We start from the raw sequence: 23,077 nt of genomic DNA, 5'->3' as shown, positions 1-23,077 counted from the left end.
GCTCTGGTGTCACCGTGGTTAAGCATGTGGCTGTCTACTTCCATGCATTTACAGCTTGGGAACTCTATAGGGCAGTTCTACTTGGTCCTATAGAGTCACTATGAGCTGCAAGCAATTTGATGGCAAAGGGTTAAAAAGTGGTTAAAAAATGGATGAACAACTGTGATGCCTATATACAATGGGAAATCCTGGTGTATCATGCTGGATAATGCACTGGACCCAAGGTCAGCTTGGACTGCAAGGTCAGTGGTTCAAACCCACCAGTCATTCCTCTGAAACCCCCCTATACAGGGGCTCTGTGAATCTGAATCGACTTGTTAGCAGTGGGGTGGTGGTGGGTAATACATCTGTTATATTTAAGTAGAACTCACATATTGTCATTTTGTTTCTGACTTAATTCACTCAGCATGTTTTCAAGGTTTATCATGTTATAGCATTTATCAACTTATATTCAATGGAATAATATATTCCATTGTATATTGTTGTTGTTAAGTGCTGTGGCGTCAACTCTGACTCACAGAGAAGCTGTATCAGGTTTTCGAGGCTATAAATCGGAATTGAAAGCCTCATCTTTCTCCTATGGAGAAGCTCACATGTTTGAACTGCTGACCTTGTAGTTAGCAGTCCAATGCCTACCCTACAGCATCAGAATTTATTAGTGGCTACCAGGGTTGGGGAGTCCTGGTGTGGCGCTGTGGGTTAATGCACCAGATTAAAAAGTCTTTGAAAATGCAAGGTCGGCAGTTCAAGCTGCTCCTTGGAAACCCTAATACAGGGTTGCTATGGGTCAGAACTGACTCAACGGCACTTAACAACACCACCACCAGGGTTGGAGGATAATATTGAAAGTGACATGGGCTGCCAAAAGAACCAACAGATCTGTATTGGAAGAAGTGCAGCCAGAGTGCTCCTTGGAGGCCAGGATGGACAAACTTCATCTCTCATACTTCGGGCATATTGTCAGGAGGGACCAGTCGCTGGAGAAGGGTATCATGTTTGGTAGGGTGGAGGGTCAGAGAAAAAGAGGAAGACCCCTAGTGAAATGTATTGGCAAAGTGGCAGCATTGATGGACTCAAGTGTGGCTTAATAGTGAGGTTGGCCCAGGACCGGGCAGTGTTTTGTTCTGTTGTACATAGGGTCGCTATGAGTCGGTACCGACTCTATGGCACCTAACAACAACAACCAGGGGTGGGAAAGAGGGGGAATGGTGATGTCATTTCTGGGGCAGGGGGGCACTGATCTTCTGATAATGTTAGTTTGCATAATGTGAAGAGCGTAATCACACCACTTAATTGTACCTGTAAAAATTGTTGAATTGCTTTGTTACGTAAATTTTATAATAATAATAATAAAAAATATATCTATACTGGGCTTAAGTCAGGCACACCTTGCTTCTCAAAGTGACATCTCTGTTTCTTAACGTTTTAAAGAGACCGTTTGTGCAAATTTTCTAAAAGTGATATTATATCATTTAATTTCTTGCCGTTCGCTACCATGAATATTAACGATGTCCTCCTCCAGGGTCTTGTCTCTCCTGACAACATATCCAAAGTATGAGAGACGAAAGACTATAAACTCTTGGATTCTAAAATCTAATCTCCTTGCCTTTAACATGTTCTGAAGTGAAAAGTATTATTCAAATTAGCAATACTATCTTCTTTGTTGACTAAACTATGAAATAATGAAAACTGTTTGAGAAAAATCAGTAATAATAGTAAGTGCAAAAGTAACAATGATAATATTCTATAACTGCATATTAATAATTATATTTCTTCTCTATTTAGTGGACACAAATCCTCCCTAAGTTATTAAATTAGAAATCAGGGTTTCAAAATGATACTTATGTGACAGCATTATCAGTACTAAAGATAAATTTAAGCTGAATAAGTATGTTTTGCTTTAAGAAGTACTATGCATGTTAAATATAAAAATCCTGTATTTTCCGGGATGAAATGTTGTCATATATGAAATACAAATTATCTTGATAGATCTACTCCATATTGCTTAGTAACCACAATTTTGCTTTTCAGTATCATATTTAAGACGTTTGTTTTTGTTTTGCTTTGTTAACAAAGCTGTTCAAGTGTAAGTCTAGAGGCTCCCGGGAATGTAATTATATGACTTGTTTTGAATCAGACTGTCTGTAGTAGTCTAGCATCTTAATAAGGTCTACAAGGATTACAACAAGTCAACATATGAATTATGAAAATTCTAGCCAACCTGAGTAAGAAAAGAAAATAAACAAAACAAAGAAAAAGAACAATTCAAGAGGGAAATTGTGGTGTTCTCAAAGGACTGTCAGGTATTATTCACAGGACAGCAAATAAAAGTTTGAAAACCAGGAATACTTTGTTCAACTAAAAAAGATCTTATCATTTAAGGGAAAACAATAGCATATCCATAACATGAAGTTTTCTGACAGAACTACAATGGCCTTCATCTATATGGTCTTTATGTTTAGTTATAACAATTGCTTTCCTATAAAAGCTGCCATGCATATTTAATTTAAATATTTCCATTATTATACTTGATTTAACTTTTTGGTATTTAACATTATAAATTGTGATCAATGTCTAGATTATATTTATGTAGTCTAATACTGATGATTTCTAAGATTACAGTCCCCAAATAATGAGATTCAAACATAGGAAAGACTAGAGAACAAATTTTAAAATGTTTTGATATGGCAACCAACACATCTAGTGCACCAGGACATTTTTCTCTGAAGAAAGTAACCCTACAATTGAAGACAGCAAGCATGCTGATGCAATGAAGTTGTCTCAACATGTATCATAAATGAATCCATCTATGAAATGACAAGGGGATGTTATAATCAAGATAAAGGAACACTGTCTAACTTTTTCCAGCATGTTATTAGCTGTCACATCTACTAAGTAAATTACTTTTCCTAAGCTGATTAAAATATCACTTTACTCTATTCAACTACCTTTCCTATATTTCTGAAGTACCAGCCTCCTTATATTAACTTTTCTTCTGAGAGCAAACTACGATGACTGTCTCATAAACACGTTAAAGCTTTGTTTCTCACTGTCATTATATGTGCTTTCTGTTACTAAACAGTTCCTTGAGTTTGGAGGCTACGTGGCTACAAGGACTGCATAAGATTCCAGACTCTTCTAGATGGAGACCAGGCCTTGGAGCAAATGAAGCCAGGGCCAAAGTCTGGCTCTACTCAGCAGGGCTCAAGAGGGAGTATTTACCATTCCAGTGTTGGGGTCAAAACTATCACTGCATTCTGGAACTAGAATTCAGGACCTGATTACCTTTAGAAAGAGTCAAAGATACTTCTAAATCAATTCACATTAAATTGCATAAGAAATTTCTAAACACATAGCAGCCAGAATGATTCTGAAAAGTTTTCTAAAGCCCTCAAATAAACACTGACTAAACTCCCTTTTCTGGAGAAGGTAATTATGGTTGGTAAAATAAAGTGTCAGTGAAAAAGAGGAAGACCCTCAATGATATGGATTGACACAGTGGGTGCAGCAATGGACTCAAACTTAACATTTGAGGATGGCATAGAACCGTGCAGTGTATTGTTCATTTGTACATAGGGTCATTATGAATTGGAACCAATGGCGACAGGACCTAACAACAACATCAAACATACTGTTCAGTCAATGGAGTCGAAAGTTTCTTGGAATAGTTCTAACACTATAAAAGACAAACAGAAAGCTTTCTTTGCCATCATGTGACTGCTGCTACGGTCCATCTTCACTATGTCTTCTCGTAAGACTTTCAGGATCAAGAGACGCCTGGCTATGAAACAAAAGCAGAACCGTCCCATTCCCCAATGGATTCGAATGAAAACTGGTCATAAAGTCAGATACAACTCCAAGAGAAGACACAGGAGAAGATCCAAGCTGGGTCTCTAAAGAGTCGCTCATGTGATGACGCAGCACATAATGTACCCAGGTCCTAGCACCCTACCGTATCAAGTTCAATTTTGCCAAGATTTGATCAACTAAACATGTTTGGCAAAACTTCTGGTTTCTTCCTTTATTTTTATGCTTCTGCATTTAAAGATGTTGGTTAAGAAATATGTGAGACCTTTGGTTTGGGGAAAAAAAAAAAAAGGCATGCAGAAAAAAAAATATTAAAAGGCAGGGGGGTATTGTATCATTTTCCCATGTAGCTTTTGTGGGAATCACATTTTATTTACACTTTATCAAATTGTCTTAATATGTAAATCGCTTTATTGGATGGAAAAGAATTTATATATATGAAGCTATGTAACATCAACAGTAAAAATGTGAACTTTGAAGAACATGACACACAAAAAATTAATAGTTTACCATATAAAGAGTATTCAAAAACACAACGCTTATCTTACTATGGAGTGTATAATGAAGAAACAAGCAATGATTGAACTGTTTACTAGATTAAGTGACAAGTTAAGGGAAAATTAAACAATGCATCAAAAACATTTTTAAAGATCTGTTCTATTATTTTTAATGAACCATGTTAAGTATTTTTACAAATCTTCAGATTGTTAGTTTTTAATAGTAAATATAGTAGCAAATACAGTGAAATGAGATTCTTTAGACAAAAGAATATAAAACAGAAACCTGGAAGCAAAAGGGCAAAATGTCAATTGTAGGTGTGAGCTGGAAACTAATACGGTCAAATCCTTTAGGATGCTGGCATATGGGAAATTATCTTATAAATTAACTCTAAGCTTCAACTTTCTATGGTTGAGTAATGAGGGAGAACTTGACTCTCAGATCTCTAAAATCCTATATTTTGATACCAGAGGATTCCAACACAAAAAAAAGTGATCTGGAAATGATTGCCAAAGCAAAGTACTTTTATTCCTCAACATTTGTGATCTGTGTTGTACACTGTATATTACAAATGGGCTTAATCCCTATACAACTGTATTAATGTCATAAAAATGGATTTTATAAAGTCTCAAGATCATAATATGTATTCCAAAATACATATAACTGTGCTTTAGTAAACGAATCCATCATTACTGAGGGATGATTTTAAGTTATCCAAAGTCTATACAACGGATCCACAAATGTTACCAATCTGTGACCAAAATTATCTAAGTTTACATTTGCAAAAAACTGTGTTGGTTTTCATTTTAAAAATTTAAGAAAGTTGTGAATATTGTTGGTTTATCATCACTTGAATTAAGAAAAAGTGCATGGCTTCAACTTCTAACAGGAAATTTGTGGACCACTCAGAAATGAGAAGTTCCACGGTTTTACTTATTAGAAAGGACAAATTGTCTATAATTCCCAGTTGAGAATAGAATGTGCAGTGTATAAAAAATAAGGTTTTAATCTGAAACCAACTAAGTATTTCTGAAAAGCCCTTGGGATGCATCTCTTCATTTTCCTTCCATAAGATGAATAAAATAAGTGGCATACTTGAATGGTATACATTTATGTCATTATGTATATTCCATTATCAAACTGAAAGATGAAACAGTCTTACTTAAATGTGGGGAAAAGATACATTTTTAAAAACTGAAGAGGTGCAACATTTTACTGTATACATTTTAACTTCACTCCAATATAACTTACTAATATGCATTGAATTTTTAAAAAATGATAAGCACACACAAGAGATAAACATTACTTACATGCAAATTTCATTGTTCCAACATGAAACACTAGGTCTATACCTTTTTAATAAAAACTGCACATCTGTTTAATTTAACTAACAGAAAATATACACTTAAGAAAGATGTCATTATATCCTTCTAATAAAGCAAATCTATATCAAAGGCACTTCAGCAGAGCAATTCACTCCTTAACCTTTTCCAAATAATTTTATGACACTTTTAATGTATCTTTCTGTACAAGACCAATAAGAAGCCTCCTCTAATTGTGGGTCTTATTATTAAAAAAATAATAATAAAATAAAAGACTAAGTTCCAACCAAAACATTTATCTCTTCTGTGCTGTAAACTAGCATAGCAAACTTATGCCTAGATTTTAAATTCTTTGGGTTAATACAGAGAAGTTGGAGTGTTATCTGTCAGTTTAGATGTTTCAGAATGACTAACAGGAAAAAACTGGCTGAAGTCTACTGTCTTGGGAAAAAAAAGTTGTTGTCTTCCATTGTCTACCTACCTACAATTTTATTAACACTCATTTTGGTTCTTTGAATTTGTGTAGATTGGATCTCTGTACTGCTCCCAGGTTGACTAGTAAGAGATGAAAAATAAAGCAATTTAGTTTCATTGTTTTCCTGAGGAAAGGGGCAGTCACTTCAGACATTTTGCTTTCATAAAAATGTTAAGAAAACAGAATGAAATGATTTTATCTAACAAAGATATTTTTACAATAAAATACTTAAAAGTTTAAATTGAAAAAAAAAACAGCTGTTGAATGTGCTCACTCTAAATTCTTAGCAGTGACTTAAAGAATATGTATATATTCTAAAACTGAAAATAAAAAAGTTATAAAGGCTGAAAATAATTTAAGGAAAAATGTCTGCTTTTCCCATGAAACCAAAGCTGTTGTCCTCAAACATCTTTCATGAGTGTCAACTGGAAACGTAGTATTTGAGTACACACCTAATCTCCTGAAGTTATTTCTAAGCCTCAGGAAAATGTCATTTCTTTTTTTCTGTTGTAGTTGAAAATACTTCAGGAAAAACAAAAAAGTGAAAGGTGTATTTCCTTTACCTACAGTTTTTATTAAATTTTTGGTATTCACAAACCTAACAGACTTTTGTAAAAATTAATTTTGATAGTCATTAAGTGGTTGTTCAGGTGTTTCGAATATAAGAAACAATCTTGAAACTGATATGTAGCATCGATGTATCAGTTAGCTTTAAGTCACTTTCCCCCCTAGAGGATAAAAGGCTTTCCTTGAAACGACTGGCTCACTTCATTTTATAGGCAGGCAATAAAAAAACAAATTAAAAATAAAAATTGAATATCAGAGTATTAATTTTTCTGATTTCTAAATGACAAATTAACACTATTACTTATTATGTGAAGTTACATATAAAGATAACCAAAGAGCTGGCATATTTTCTCTTAACTACCAAGTTGTTTCTTGCTTATCTTTTATGAACTAAGTATGGGACTTTAGTGGGTGATGCAACACACATATTATTTATCACAAAAGAAAAGTAAATGTTGTTTGGTCATTGTATTCTAGAATTACATCAGTCCAGAACATTTATCAAGTTATCTTCAAATATAGGAAGAGAAGAACGTAATAGTGACATTTCACAAGAATATGATGTCTGAAGACAGGCTTCATTTTCAAATGCTTCACCGGGGTAGGCATCACAGTAGAGGCAACACTTCAGGAAGCAACTTTAAGAATACATGTGCTATTATGTTGTTCTCAAGAGTTGTTGTTAAGGGTCATCAAGTTGGTTCCACCTCACAGTGAGCCTGTATAGGGTTTCCAAGCTTTGTAAATCTTCATGGGAGCAGAAAGCTTCATCTTTCTCCAGCACACTGTTCTTAAGAGAGTGGGATCCAAATTGACAGATTGAGCAACATTTTCAGAAAATATCTTGAGGCTATTTCGTATTTTGAAAACCTGGATAGTTCAAACTCATCACCCAAAAATAGAATTTTATTTCCGATTCATAGTGACTGTGTATAGGGTTTCCAAGGAACAGCTGATAGGGCTGAACCACCAACCTTGCAGTTAGCAGTCCAATGCTTAACCTACAATGCCACATCAGAACTTCAATGAATAGAATAGGCCAGAACAAAAATTCCTCAGTATCCTTCTGATTACTGCAATGGTCATTTTACTCTGCTTGAGGCATGTCCAGAGGCCATGAGATTGCTCAGTCTCAACTTCCTAAACAGTTCATACTGCCATTTACAAGAAGAGGCATAAATAAACAACACAGACACACCAGAGACACAACCACCCTTGATGTTAATTTAGGGGAATTAGTGGGCGTTCTTCTCGCTTCTTCCAGATATTAGTCTTGCTATCTCTTTTGGCTAGTGGTGATCTTCCCCTTTTTTTGGTGGGGGATGTACTGGCTTCAAAATCTTCAATAGTGCTTTTTCTTCCTGGAGATTCTTCTACAGGGTGTTCCATGATAGCTCCACTACCTCCATCTAGTATGTGCCTTAAAGTGGGGTCTTCAGGGGAGCAAACAGTGGTTCCACTCTCACTACTGCTGAGGTCTAAATCTTCTAAGTAAAGAATCTTCGGTTGATGCATGCTTTTGATAAAGGTTTTCTCTCTCTCAAGCTTTCTACTTGAGTGATGCTCATTCATGTCCACTCCAGAGTCCAGACTTGTGTCATTGCTCTGTGTTCTCTTGCCCTTTTTCAGGTCTATGAAAGAATGTCTCACTTGGGCAACTGGCTTTCCATCGAGAGAAACAAACCAGGCTCTGGGATGAGGGGAGGGTTTCCCTTTGGACAGCTCCAGGAGGGTCTGTTCTGATATGCCTTGGAGTTCTGATGAAAATGGAGTCATGACAACAGCTTCATTCAGGGTTCCAGGAACTGACACAGATTCTAGTAAGCTAGTAGAATACCGGCTCCAATCAGATGTCTGGGATGGCAAGCTCTGCTGACCTTCGAGTACAATATTCTCTTCCCTGGCATCTGGGGGCTGTACATGAGAATGCATTGGCATTTTCGGCAAGGTCTGTGTAAAGTTTTCTCTGTTTACTGGTTCCATCAATTGGCCATACACTATCTGTCCCTTTCTTGGCAAAGTAGCTGACTTAGCAGTATGTAACTGCTCAGGAGTGGAGAAAAGATCAGATGTTTGAAGGATGGCAATGGGCTGACTGTAGATATGCATAAGCTGTTCAGGAATGTGGGATCGCCCATATACCTCTTCATTACCTGTGAGATACCTCTTTTCCTCTTGAGCATCACCTAGAGATGGAGACAGACTGTGAATATGTTTTGGTTGCTTAGATCCAATATTGGGCTCCAAAGACTGGGATTGATTTCTTGAGTAATTACTTGGATTGATTGATAGAAATGATACATCTTCATTATAGATTTTAAAATTGTCCCGAGTTTTAACCATGGAAACTCTTTCTTCTGCTTCTGCCTTTTGTGGTTCCTTTTTCTGAGGGTTGTACGAAGAGTTTTTGGCATTGAATAACTGTGACCGATCTTGAGCTGTTAACGCAACTTTGACTGAACTAATGTGGTTTATATGTGTTGTTGAAGTTGTTTGGTCTCTTTTCAGGACCTCAAGTTTAGTGATACTTCTTTCTCTTTTCTGTGGAGTACCACATTTATCCCTAGAGTACAAGATCAGACAAAAAAGTGTTTGAAAGGTAAACTCATTCAATAAATCACCCCATAATATATGTACCACAACAAACAAACAAACAACAATAAAAACTCCTACTGTTATCAAGTAGATTCTGCCTCATAGCAATCCTGTATAGGGTTTTGGAGATTGCAAATCTTTAAAGGAATCAGAAAGCCTCATTTTTCTCTGCAGAGTGGCTAGTGGGTTTGAACCGCCAACCTTATGGCTAACAGCTCAGTGCTTAATCTTTAGTGCCACCAGCGCTCCTTATATGCACCATATGAGTAATGCTAATATTAGAATATATCCATTTAAGTTTTAAATCTACATATTTTAAAGATCAAACAATTGATTTCCACAAATAAACTTTGAATTAACAGAGTCTACTGGAAGTGGTTATGAATCAGGCAGCTAATCTCAGGGTCAGCAGTTCAAAACTACCTGCTGTTCCATGGGAGAAAGATGAGGCTTTCTGCTCCCGTAAAGATTTACAGCCTTGGAAACCCTGTACATGGTTGCTATGAGTCAGAACCGATTCCACCGCTCATAACCACCACCACTACCACTGGAATATTATGCTATGATAATTTTCTACGTTTATACATAATGCTGAATATTTTTCTTACCTACAATAACAAAGAAGTACAGCAAAAAATCCAATGACAATGACTACAGTTCCCCCCAATATGGCTGTCAGAAACACTGTGTGATAGGCAGTAATGTCCTTGGAACCTTCATTTATACCTAAAGAGTTCAATGTAAAGAAACAACAATAAATAAATTAAAAAGACAATATAATTTCAGATCAAATTTCCAACTCTGTCATAATCTAAATGTTGTTGTTGTTAAGTGCTATCAGGTAAGTTCCAAAGAGTGTCTGGTAGATTTGAACCACCAACCTTGTGTTTGGTAGTTCAGGGCATATATAGAGCCACCATACTCCTGTCCAGGGACATTAGAGATCACCATATCCAACTCCTCCAATTTAGAAACAAGAAAAGCAAGACCCATATAGAAGCAAATACCTACTTCAGGGTCATTCAGCTAGTAGCAAAGCTAGAGCTATAATCAAATTATGCATACTTTTATTGTAGTATTTTTTTGTCTGTGACATACTCACAGAATAGATTTATTTTTAAAACATCACTAGAAGGTGTATGTTGTGAAGTGCCCTTGAGTTGATTCCGACCCATAGTGACCCTGTATAGGGTTTCCGAGGAGCAGCTGGTGAGCTTGAACTGTCGACCTTGCAGTTCAAACTGCTTCGCAGTCTGGCACATTAACCCACAATGCCACACCAGGACAGGTGTATAATGTAAACTAAATGGTAATCTCACCTTCTATTTTAGAACTCCACACACATTATTTTCCAACAGATATGTTGAAACAGAATTTTTATCTAGTTTATAGAATTCAAATGCTCCTTATGCTATTTTTATTAAAAATTAAATATCTTGGGTTTAGCTAAAATTGAAGTATTAAATTAAATATTAATTATTCTTTTTCATCAATATTGCAGTACTGTTGCAAATATAGAATGGGATAAGGCCAGACAGCTGGCAAGAATGCATGCTATTTTGTATCATGAATAACAAAAAATAATTACACTCCGATTTCTGAATACATCATCTCTTAAGCATGAAGTCCAAATAGAAACAAAAAGAATACCTCTCTTGATCATATATGGCTAATGGTTCATATTGTTTCTACTGGGATACTAAATTTTGGTTTCCATGAAAAGAGTTTTTGTACTTTCTAGAGCTAACATTAAAGCATAAAATAACAACTGTGAACATAAAATAACAATAAAATTCAAGCTGGATTAGAAACAAAACAAAATGCTTTCTCAGAAAAGAAACTTCAGAGAAATAGAGAGCCAAAGACAGTTTTATATTATGGAATGCTACAAAGTAATATATGTAAAATGTCATCCACATCTTGGATCAGGGTGTACACTGGGACTGTTTCTGATTATCATGAAATAATCAGGTAGCAGCCACCTTTCAGATTTCAGTCAAGACACTAGATAAACCAAAAGAATCATCACGTGGTTAAAGACGAAGAATGACACATGCACTTAAGAATCACTCTCCCAAAACCTCATTAAAATGATATAAATTTTGCTTCGTTTTGTTTCTGTAAACACACAAACACACAAAGGCAAAGGAGAATGAGATAAGAAACAAAGCACCAAAATAAGTGAATGTCAGAAAGTTGATTTAACAAAGCTGGTAAAGAAGAAAACCAACAAGCAGCTAGGAGCTCTGGTAGCATAGTGGTTACGAATCAGGCTGCGAACCGCAAGGTCAGCAGTTCGAAACTACCAGCTGCTCCGCGGGAGAAAGATGAGGTGTTTTGCTCCCATAAAGATTAACAGCCTCGGAAACCCTGTGCAGGGTTGTTATGAGTCGGAACCGACTCCACGGCACATAACAACAACAACATATACCAGAGAACATGCAATCCGTCCACAAAGTGGTTACAGTAGGGTCCTCAAGAAGTGAAAACAGGGCGTAAAAGAAGAGAACTGGCTGACAATCTAAGAGACATTTTCAGATCCCCACTGGAAATTATGCATAGTAAGCAAATTCCCCTCCACAATTCTGGTAAATGACTTTTAGATTTAACCTCTCTGGAGAAGGTTAAGAGCTAGGAAGAGATGAAGAGACAGACCCTGTATTGAAGAACAAAGCCTTAGTTAACAGTTTACCATACTGAACGTTCAGGTATGATCACTAGCCTTCTTGTGACATGGGGCAGAGCTGCCTCTGGGGAATCCCCCTAGTCCATCAGAAAAAAAAAATACCTACATCAAAGTATCACAAACAAAAAAGGGCCCAATCAGAATGCATCTATTTAGATTATTTAAAATTTTTTAAAAAATCATTTCCTTCAGTTTTACAATACCTCTAGTTCCTGGAAGTGGAGCTGCTATCCAGTAGCCTAAATGTGGTGCGTCATATGTCCAAATTAAATGGTTGTTATAGTTCTTGACTATACCTTGGCCGTGATTTATCCAAGCACCTAAGAAGGAAAAAAAAATATCAATAATTCATTAAAGTTTATGCATTTTAAAGCTGAAGAGCTTGCTGATACTCATACATAGAATGCATAATTTTTTCAAAGATTACAAAGCTATGTCAGTATTCCACCATGGAATAATGCTGTAGTTAAGTGTCACTGAGTTGGTTCTGACTCATAGTGACCCTATATAGGGTTTCCAAGGAGTGACTGGTGATCTTAAACTACCAACCCTGCGGTTCAAACTGACTTTGCAGTCCAGCACATTAAATTGCAGTGCCGTACCCTAACTGCACCATGGAATAATATATATGGCATATTGTATATATATAATAATGTGCCAAATAAAATAACTTGAATAATTGTTATGGGCAAAGGAAATAAAATCATCATAAACTAAGGCTTCAGGTATACTTAGAGAAATCATACCTTTTATGCAAATCAACATAATAAAACTATATAAATGTTTATTGTATATTTGCATTTAGCTTATTAATTTGCTGCAGTGACTTATCTATGATGTATAAACTAGTGCTTCAATAGGTGGAAAAATTTTAATGATGAGAACCAGTCAATCTATTGCTTTCAAATAGTTACATAAAAATTAAGTGTTGCCAGATGTGATAAATTCACTCACAACTTTTGTCACTGGAAGGTACATTAATCACAGAGGTCTTTGTCAGGAAGCGCAATCAGCAATCAGGCATAAATCAGAGTAGTTACTTGTCTTTAAAGTGCTTTAGGTAACTGATTCAACAGATTAGGAAACTGCAGTCCAAACAAGTTAAGTGACTTGTTCACACTCACACTGATGACTAAATTCCAAATCTTAGAGCTCTTAGCCTAATTACTGTATATCCAACAACACACTACCTTTGTAACTGATACTATTTCCAATTTTTCTTTAAAACAGCAACATGTACTGCTTACCTTCTAGAGTAGATATTTGGATGTCTTCTTTGGCCCCAAATACCCATTCTTCTACATTCCCCGAATGGAATTTAAATAAATAATGTTAATCTTTGACATCAGATAATGGGCATCCTAGTTCCCCAGTTATATAGGTGAGGCCAATTTTGGTCATTAACAAAATGCTTGAAATTGTAATGTTATTGAAAAGTGTACGTAAGTAGAGTATTTAAAATATTCAGAATATTTTCACCTCACTCACATACCCAAGCTCATATCAAATGTCCAAGCAGGTACATGATCCCCCGCATTTATAACATTTGTATGAAGAAGGGGCAGAGAAATCTGAATAGAGCCGTCCACCTTTAATTCTTTTCCTCCCGAATATATTTTCACACATATTGCAGAAAGAGGAGTCAATTCAACGCTTTTTAAACCTGAAAAAAGGAGACATTTTATTAAAATCAAATGTAAAAACAGGTTATCGTTACATGTTGTTGGATGTCATCAAGTCAACTCCAGCTCATAGCGATCCCGTGTGATAGAGTGAAACTGCCTCCGAGGGTTTTCTAAGCTCTAATCCTTAAGGAGCAGATAGGTATTTCTCCTACAGAGCATGAAATAATGGTTTAAAGGCAAATCATTTACTTGATAGGTAATATCAGGAAGCACCTATCACTAAAATAGTGAAGAAGTAACAGAGAAGGAGAAGCTAACACAAAACGATTACGGAGCAACTCTAGCTCAGTCCCACTGATGACCTCTGAGAGTGTCTACAGAATGTGGTGCACAGTTGTCCGAGTCAAGGCTGGAAACCTGGGGTCTTTTAGGTACCAACATTGATTCATCATTGGTGGAGGACTCCGGCAAAGTCATAAATACAGGAGCAGGAAACAGGCTTAAAAGTGAACAGTGAAGCTAGGCCACTCACAGCTCAACTACAGCAGGTTAAAAAAAAAAAAAAAGGCTCATCTTATTTACCAAAGGCTTCTGTGGGGAATGGGAATGGGAATGGGAATGGGAATGGGAATGGGAATGGGAATGGGTAGCATTTGGCTGCTAACCAAAAGATTGATGGAGTCCACCCACAGATGCCTTTGAATAAAACATCAGCCACTGATAACCCTACAGAGCAGAGGTCTACTTGGACACCCATGGGGTTGCCATGAGTTTGGAATCAATTTAATGGAAATTGGTTTTTATCTTATCAAAATATGTATTTGTCTCTATCACTGTGATTTCTGACTGCTGCTCAAATGAAAGGAACACCACCACCTCTGTCTGCCTGCCTACCCCCCCAAAAAAAATCAGACACAAATGAAATCATCAGATTACAAATTACCTGAGGCAATTTTTTTTTTTTTTAAGATGGAGTTTCAGGCATGTTGCAACGAGTAGTTGAAATGGTGGAACAAGTGTATATAGACAGAAGGGAGCATAGAGTATTTTTAAAGGGATATTCATGGGTGCACTGTCAAAATTCCTCCATCCCCTTACCTTCCAGATCATGACAGCTCTATATTAACCTATTAGAGCTGTTTGCTGCAGTACAGAGGCAATCTCAATACTGATGGAGAATAGTAAATATATGTGAAAAGAAAATTTTACAGTCAACTCCCATTTTAGTGATCTTTTGAGAATTTTCAAAAATTGCATTAAATATATGTAACATAACATTTTTCATTTTCACAATTTTGAGTGTATATTTCAGTGTCATATTCAAGGACTCCTAGTGTGACACTGTAGGATCAGCACTAGATTGTGAATCACAGGTCGACAGTTGAAATTTACCAGCTGCCCCTCAGAAACCCTATACAGGGTCACTATGAGTCGGAACTGACTTGATGGCACTTAACAACATAGTCCTCTTTTGAGAATTTTCAAAATTTGTGTTAGATACATATATAATAAAAGTTGTCATTTTAAGTGTTTATTTCAATGTCATATTTAAGGACTGGTGTGGCGCTGTAGGATCAAATCACAAGGTCAGCAGTTCAAATCCACCACTGCTCCTCAAAACTCTATACAGGGTCACTGTGAGTCAGAACCAATTCCACGGCACTTCACAACAAAAATTATATTCAAAATGTTGTCCAGCTATTACCACTGTGTAGTTCCAATGTTTTTTCACTTTTCAAAGGTAACATGCCCTTTAACACGTAACTGAATATTGAATATCTAAACAAGTAGTATTTAGTGAAAGATTTATGTACTGATGCTTCTTATAAATGAAATCACATTATGTAAAAATTATATAATACCTGATTTATTGAAAGCAATTCCAGTAGTATACAGAAAATTGTCCACTTTCAAAAACTGTTGTAGGACTGTAAGGTAGCCTGTAACATTGCTAATATGATGGCTGTCAGGGAGTTTGATTAAGGCTTTTGAAAACTGAACACTTGGTTGAGATTTGGCATCTAGAAAAAGGAAAATCCAATAGATAAATAGGCAATGCTACTGCATATTAGAATAGATAACATCATTGATCAGAGTATTTTACTTTTAAAAAGCAGTTGTAATTATCTCTAAACATAATTCACATTTTTTAAGAAAATTATTATTTGAGATTCAAAACTGACTATAATAAGAAATCTCCTTTTTTTTTTTTTTTAATCACACACAGACTGCCTTTGGAGTCCTGGTGTGGCACTGCAGAAGAATGCACTAGACTGCAGGATCAGTTTGAACTAAAAGGTGGGCAGTTCACACTCACCCGTTACTCCTCAAAAACCCTATACAGCGACTCTATGAGTTGGCACTAACTCGACAGCACTTAATAACAATTTGTTGTTGTTGTTATGTGCCGTGGAGTCGGTTCCGACTCATAGCGACCCTGCACAGGGTTTCCGAGGCTGTTAATCTTTACGGGAGCAGAATGCCTCATCTTTCTCCCGCGGAACCGCTGGTAGTTTCGAACTGCTGACCTTACGGTTCGCAGCCCAATTCGTAACCACTATGATAATAACAATACTGTCCAGTATTTCTTCATCCTAATTTAATTTATGGGGAGTGGAGAGTGAAGTAGAGGTGAAATTACCATCTTCATTGCTGGTAAAATTGAACTGGAAGACTTGTAACTTAATTAAGTATTTATGCAAAATAAAGCTTTCTTATTCCCCATCTTCAGGTTTGCAGGAAGGACAAGTCAGTTCTGCGTAGCAGAGAAGAAACTACCCAGTTTTCAAGCCTCTGGTAGAGACGACAAGGTTAGTGCTGACTGCAGGAGTGGAGGTAAAATGCAAATTAGAGCCCAGAAGGTCCAGAGTGGTGGGCGTTCATTCCTTTTCCCAATCTCTCCAACCACTAATATCCCCAGAGGAAAAGTGAAAGATGTGATTTACAATAAAAGAAGATGTCTTTCTACTGTTTCAGAAAAACAAATGCTCCCATTTTGTGGGTGAAAAGAGTAAATGAAAAAATTATTTCTCTTATACAGGAAACTCATACAGTGGTTTCACAATGAAATAATTAATTAATAATCCTGAACAATTAAATTTCTCCCAAGTTACAATCAACACAGATTCATTAGTGAGCTGAAGTTATGTAATAAGCACTTTAAATAATATCAGAGAAGTGTTAAACTTACCAGCTAATTTTCCAGTAATTAAAACAGTATCTTCAAATAGCCATATATTTGCTTGGCTTTGCGGGAACAGTGAAAGTGTAACTGATGAATATACTGTGAAATACAGCACAATTAGAATATTTTATTAAATGTGGAAGGGAAAAAACATGAGTTAAATATAATTCTGTCCCAACACATCCTGAAAAGTGGGAAAAAGCAAACTGTGATGGAAAGAACAACTCAAAAGACCAGAAGAAATGGCGGCACCAATGAAGAATGTAATCATAATCATCACATTGTAAATTTAGAATCCGCTGTTTGGCATGCATTATTTCACAATTTCAAAAATTAATAATAATAATAAAAAGAATGTAAAAACATGATAGAGGGAAAAAAGAGTTCCAATAAAATACAGATTCTCTACTGTATTTTACTAGTATTTTTAATTTTCCTTTTCTTCATCAGGCTGTTGTTACTGTATACCAGGAGCACTGCACAGCTTCCTAGACAGGTCTCCTGAATTCATATTATTAGCCCTACTTCTGACCTATTCTTTACACACAACTGAGTAAATCCCATTTCCAATCAGCTAATTTTTACTGTGATCAATAATCAAAATGGCATATCAGACAAGGGGACTAACCTCTCGAATTAACAGAAAACATCAACATCTTAACAACAACAACAAAAGACAAATAATCCACTTAAAAAATGAGCAGAGGGCATGAACAGACATTTTACCAAAGAAGACCTTGAGGCGGCCAATAAACATGAAGAAATGCTTGTGATCATTAGCCAACAAAGACACAAATCAAAACACCAAGCTATCATCTCATTCCAGCATTAATTATGAAATTCATAGAAACAGAAAACAACAAATGCTAGTGAAGATGTGGAGAGAATGGGACCCTCCTACACTAGCGGGGGTATTGTAAAATGGTGCAACTACTGTGGAAAGTATAATGCTTTCTGAAAAAGTTGAAAATAAAAAATGCCATGTGACCCAGTAATTGCTCTACTTAGTATATACCCTAATAAATAAGAGCCATAATACGAGTAGGTACATGCACTCCCATGTTCATTGGAGCATTATAAACAATAGCAATAAAATGGACTCAACCTAAAGGCCCATTCGTTGAAGAAAGCATGAACAAATAAATTTTAGTACATATACATAATGGAACACAATGCAATCTGAAAGAGTAACAATGAATCTGCAAAACACCTAACTTATGTGAACCTGGAAGACATTAAGCTGAGTGAAATTAGTCAATCACAAAAGGACAGATATATGAAACCACTACTATACAGAGTCAAGAGAAGATTCCCACACTAAAAGAAACATACTCTGATGGTTACCAGGGTTGGGAGGAAAGGGGGAGTAATTCAGTCACTGTCTGAGTGACAGTAGACACATGCTACTTTGGTGATGGTGACTGCAATATACAATAAGAGGCAGGTTGGCAGAAGAACGATGAAGGTATGGAAAGATATAGGAAGGAGTCTAACAGAGGTAACAGAGGCAAACTTTGTTATATATACACAGTTCTGCAATAATGGTAACCTAAGATGTACAGCCTCGGAAACCCTGTACAGGGTCGCTATGAGTCGGAACCGACTCCACGGCACATAACAACAACAATAACAACAAGGTACATACATGGATAGACACACAGGTTGAACAGAAAGAGTGGAGTATACAAATATATAAAGGTTTGACAGGATTTTTGTACATGTTTATTTTTGCTGCAAACACATTCATTAATGTGGTGGAACGTACAAGGGGCAAAGTTATGAAAAGTTCTTGTTATTGTTGTTGTTGAGTGTTGTCAAATAGGCTCCAACTCATAAGGACACTACACAGGCTTTGGAGTTCTAGTGTGGTGCTGTGGGTTAATGTGCTGAATGCGCTGGACTTCAAAGTCACTTTGAACCACAAGGTTGGTGGTTCAAGCTCACCAGCTGCTCCTTGGAAATCCTATATACGGTCACTATGGATCAGAATGGACTCAATGGCACTTTACAATAACAACAACATAGGTTTTCCGAAAGTGGCTGGTGGGTTTGAACCACTGGCCTTACAGTTATCAGTCCAGTGCTTGTCCTAAAGTGTCATGCCAGGATTCCCTGAAAACTTCTTAGCTATTATGAAACACTTGGAGGGAAAGAGGCGCTGGACCTAGGGGATCAAGACCATAGTCTCAAGGAATACCATGATCAATTGACATAAAACAGTCCAGAAAGACAATGGTCTACATCCTACTTTGTTGAGTAGTGACAGGGATCTTAAAAGCTTATGAGCACCCATCTAAGATGTGACTATTGATCTCTTCCTGTCTGGAGGAAGAAGAGTGATGAAAATTGAAGTTGTTTGGAAGTGATTAGTCCAGTGGTCTAAAGGACCACATGAAGACCAATTTCCACGACCCTAAGACTAGAAGAGCTAAGTGGTGCCCAGCTACCACACCACCAACTGCTCTGAAAGGGATCACATTAGAAGGTCTTGGATACAGTAGGAGAAAATGTGGAACACAACTCAAAATCATAAAAAAGTCCAGGCTTACTGATCAGTTAGAGAATGGTTGAACTCCAAGATCATGTTCTCGTTCATTCTTCAGGTCTGTAACTAACTTGCCTGTGTGCCTCAATTTTCATCCAAGCAACAAACAGATGCCAACCATTCAAGATCAAAAGCAGCATTTACCCAAAGACAAATTTCAGAAGGTATGGGAAAAGAAGGAATAATAGAAACATGAAACAGGAAGAAGTGGGATAAGTGAAGTTACACTGCAATCACTGAAAGGAAACAAAGTAGGATTTGTTGAATGTAAAACTGATGATCTGTTCTGTGAACTTTCACTGAATCCACAATAAAAAATTTTAAAAATCTGTAAGTAGCATATAGACCTGAATTGTTTGTCTCATACTGATAACAACATCAACTGGAACTGCTTAATCAAAGCTACCCTGCTATGGCATGCCAATCCCGTTACCACTATCTACAGACAAGTTTCATGGCATAGAAGAGCTGTTAGTAAGGATTCCATCTTTCCAATGAAAGGAAAAATACCTTCATATTTCCTTCAAACTGGCACCCCTTCTGCCCTCTTTATATTGATTTTCTAAAGGCAGTTTCATTTTCAGTTTACCAGAACAAAGACTTTCAAGACAGAAGAAAAAAACATTTACATTTAGAAAAGACAAATCTGTTTCAGTGCTTACTTGGCATTCTTCCAGTCTCCCAAGGCAGTGGCGTCAACACATAGCCATCTTTATATGCAATAATAGTTAAGCTGAGCCCTAGTTTATAGGGTACTTTTATCAACACTGCTCCATTTTTTTTAGTTACTGTGGAATTTGTCTTCGTGTAGTTTACAAACACTTCTACAACAGCTTGATTCAGGTACTGACGACTAATGATGTCATTCACCTGGACCTTCAGCATAAACACAGATACTGGAAGGAAACAAAAAAGCCACATGTGAGATCCTACAATGCATATGCCACTGTGTTTTAAAATGTCATTCAATATATCTGAATAACAGACGAGTTGATCAATTTAGGAAATGCATACTCTATAGAAAAAGAAAGTAAAAACATTCCAATAAATTCATTACCCTTCATACTAAAACTAAAATAAAACTGAATGTTTATCATTGATAAAGCATTTTTTCTGCCAATTAAGTGAAGAGAAAAATTAAAGCAGGGAATAATAAAAAGATAGAAGTTTGTTGTTGTTTTTTTTTTTTTTCAGGAATATTAATTTGTATTTCCTCTCAGAAACCCCATACAGGATCACTATGAATTGGAATACACTCAATGGCCCTTAACAACAACAACAACAATGCTAGCACTGGAGTCCTACTGTGGTGCTGTAGGGGAAGTAATGTTATCAAACACTAGTCTCTGTATGTTGTTAAGTGCCGTTGAATTGGTTCTGATCCACAGCGACCCTGTAGAGGGTTTCCGAGGAGCAGCTGGTGAACTTGTAGTTCAAACCAACTTTACAGCCCAGTGCATTAACCCACAGTGCCACACCAGGACTCCTTCATTTCTGGATAATGAATTGTAAATATATTATTTGGTATATTTACTGGTGGTAGTGGTGGCTGTGTGCCGTGGAGTATGTTTCAACTCATAGTGACCCTATGTAACGTTTCTGAGGTTGTAAATCTTTACATGAGTAGATGCTTTGTCATGCACCCATGAAAAGGCTGGTGGACTTGAACTGCTGACCTTGCAGTTAACAGCCCAACATAAAATTCACTATACCACCAGAGCTCCCTAACAATAACAGAGCTCTTGTTATTGTTAAGGCTTGCAAGAAGCAGCTGGTGAGTTTGAACTACCGACCTTGTTGTTCAAACTGACCTTGTGGTTACCATTCCATTGCTTATCCTATAGCATCACACACTAGAACATCAAAAAGTTCTTAAAAACAAAATTAAATGATAATGGATACACAGGAATTATTTTTATTATTTTATAATTATTTTGTAAGTTTAAAAAATTTTCAAATTTAACAATTTATGAAAAGAGAGAAAACATTGTATCAATATATAAGGGTGAATAAAAAATTATCCACATTCTGGCTATCGAATTTATTTTAATCAACTTTTAGGAAAGACAAATTTTTTGTTGACGTAATTTCCTTGCTTTTCAGTACACTGTGTCCATCTGTCAACAAGATTTCCTTATTCCTTATAAAAAACGTTTTAGGCTCAGCTGTGAATGAGGAATGCACCCCCATCTTCACTTCATTTGAAGTGAATCTTTGTCCTTAAAGGGCTGCTTTCAGGGAACCAAATAGGTGAAAGTCCAAAGGATCAAGATCAGGACTATAGGGAGAATGTTTTAACACCTCAACAGGAAGCTTTTACCCAGTGTCAACAGTGTGGGCAGAGGTGTGAGGATGTGCATTGCCATGCAAGATCACAATGCCCTTGGATAGTGGTCCTCTGCATTTATCTGAAATATAGGCTTCAGGTCTTCAGTGAGCATCTCACTGTAGAGAGCACTATTGAGTGCTGAAACTTTTACCTTACAGTGTTCAAATACTGGCCCTTGAGAGTCCCAGAAAACTGTAAGCAACAATTTCCCAGCTTATGGTTGACTTCTGAACTTTTTCTTGATCGTTGGTTGAGGTTGTTTTCGTTCCATACTCTGCTGTTTGCTCTCAAGCTCTTAATGATGAATCCAAGTTTCGTCACCAGTAATGATTTTTTTTTTTAAAAGAAATTTTTACCTCTCTGAGTATCACTCCAAACTTTTGTTTGCAGATGTCCAAACGCTTCTGTTTATGCTCTTCTGTGAGCTGTTTTGGTACCCATCTGGCATAAACTTTTCAAAACCCAAGTCTGTCATGGATTATTTGATAGGCAGAGCAATGGCTGATTTGCAAATGATTTGCCACAATAATTAACTGACACTCATCAATGCAACAGAATCATTTCATGTGCATACTCAGTGTTGCCATCAGTCATGGACCTGGATGAGAGTTTTAATATAACCAGAGTGCGGATCATTTTTGACTCACCCTCGTTATGATGAAAAAGCGTTTGATGAAAATTTGCAGTTTTAAGTGCAATGTGATAAAATTCAAGTTCTAAATAAAACAAGAAAAAGAAACTATTTGAAATGATAGAATATCAAAAACCAAAAACAAACACCATTTTTAATTATAAACACTAAAGTCATTTGTATTAAAGTCTGAAATAAGATCGGATACCTGCTAACACCTTTATTTAACATTGCTGTAAAGGTTTAAGTGAAAACAATTAGACAATAAAACAAAATAGTATAAGCATTAGAAAGTAATGTATTATTTTGTTTTGCTGATATTTAACTGATATCTAGGAAATGATAATAATTATAACAAATGCTGTTGTTCGAGGTCCTCGAGTTGGTGCTGACTTGTAATGACGGTTTGCACAACAGGATTAAACAATGCCCGATCCTGGGGCATCCTCATAACTGTTATATTAGACCCACTGTGGCTGCCACTGTAGCAATCCATCTCATTGAGGGGGAGGGTCTTTTTTTCGTTGACCCTCCAATTTAGCAATTTAGGAAGCATGATGCCTGCCCTTCAATAAGGACTGGTCACTTCTGATAACACGTTTGAAATATGAGAGACAAAATCTAGCTTCTGAAAAACATTCTGGATATACTTCATCAAGAGAGATATTCGTTCTATTCACAGTCCATGGCATTCTTAGTACTCTTCTCCAACAACACAATTCAAATGTGTTGATTCTTTCATGGTCTACCTTATTCATTGTCCAGTTTTCACATGTATATGAGGTGATTGAAAATATCATGTCTTGAGTCTGG

At 36.5% G+C, this 23,077-nt stretch overlaps 1 protein-coding gene across 1 annotated transcript in view; it reads right to left on the bottom strand.

Annotated features, from left to right (window-relative positions):
* Positions 1-7,890: 7,890 nt before the first annotated feature.
* FAM171B (family with sequence similarity 171, member B) overlaps positions 7,891-23,077 on the bottom strand; it is a 78,069-nt gene continuing 62,882 nt past the window's right edge. Inside the window, exons 2-8 of the mRNA XM_006864066.1 lie at positions 19,967-20,200; positions 16,766-16,858; positions 15,438-15,596; positions 13,443-13,613; positions 12,152-12,270; positions 9,873-9,997; positions 7,891-9,232 (exon numbers count right to left, since the gene is read on the bottom strand). Of these exons, the coding sequence (XP_006864128.1) occupies positions 7,891-9,232; positions 9,873-9,997; positions 12,152-12,270; positions 13,443-13,613; positions 15,438-15,596; positions 16,766-16,858; positions 19,967-20,200 (2,243 nt within the window). The remainder of the gene's footprint in view (positions 9,233-9,872; positions 9,998-12,151; positions 12,271-13,442; positions 13,614-15,437; positions 15,597-16,765; positions 16,859-19,966; positions 20,201-23,077) is intronic.

The sequence above is a fragment of the Chrysochloris asiatica genome, unplaced genomic scaffold (genome assembly GCF_000296735.1).
Source record: "Chrysochloris asiatica unplaced genomic scaffold, ChrAsi1.0 scaffold00059, whole genome shotgun sequence".
Lineage (NCBI taxonomy): Eukaryota > Metazoa > Chordata > Mammalia > Afrosoricida > Chrysochloridae > Chrysochloris > Chrysochloris asiatica.
This window is presented reverse-complemented; position numbering and strand designations above follow the sequence as displayed.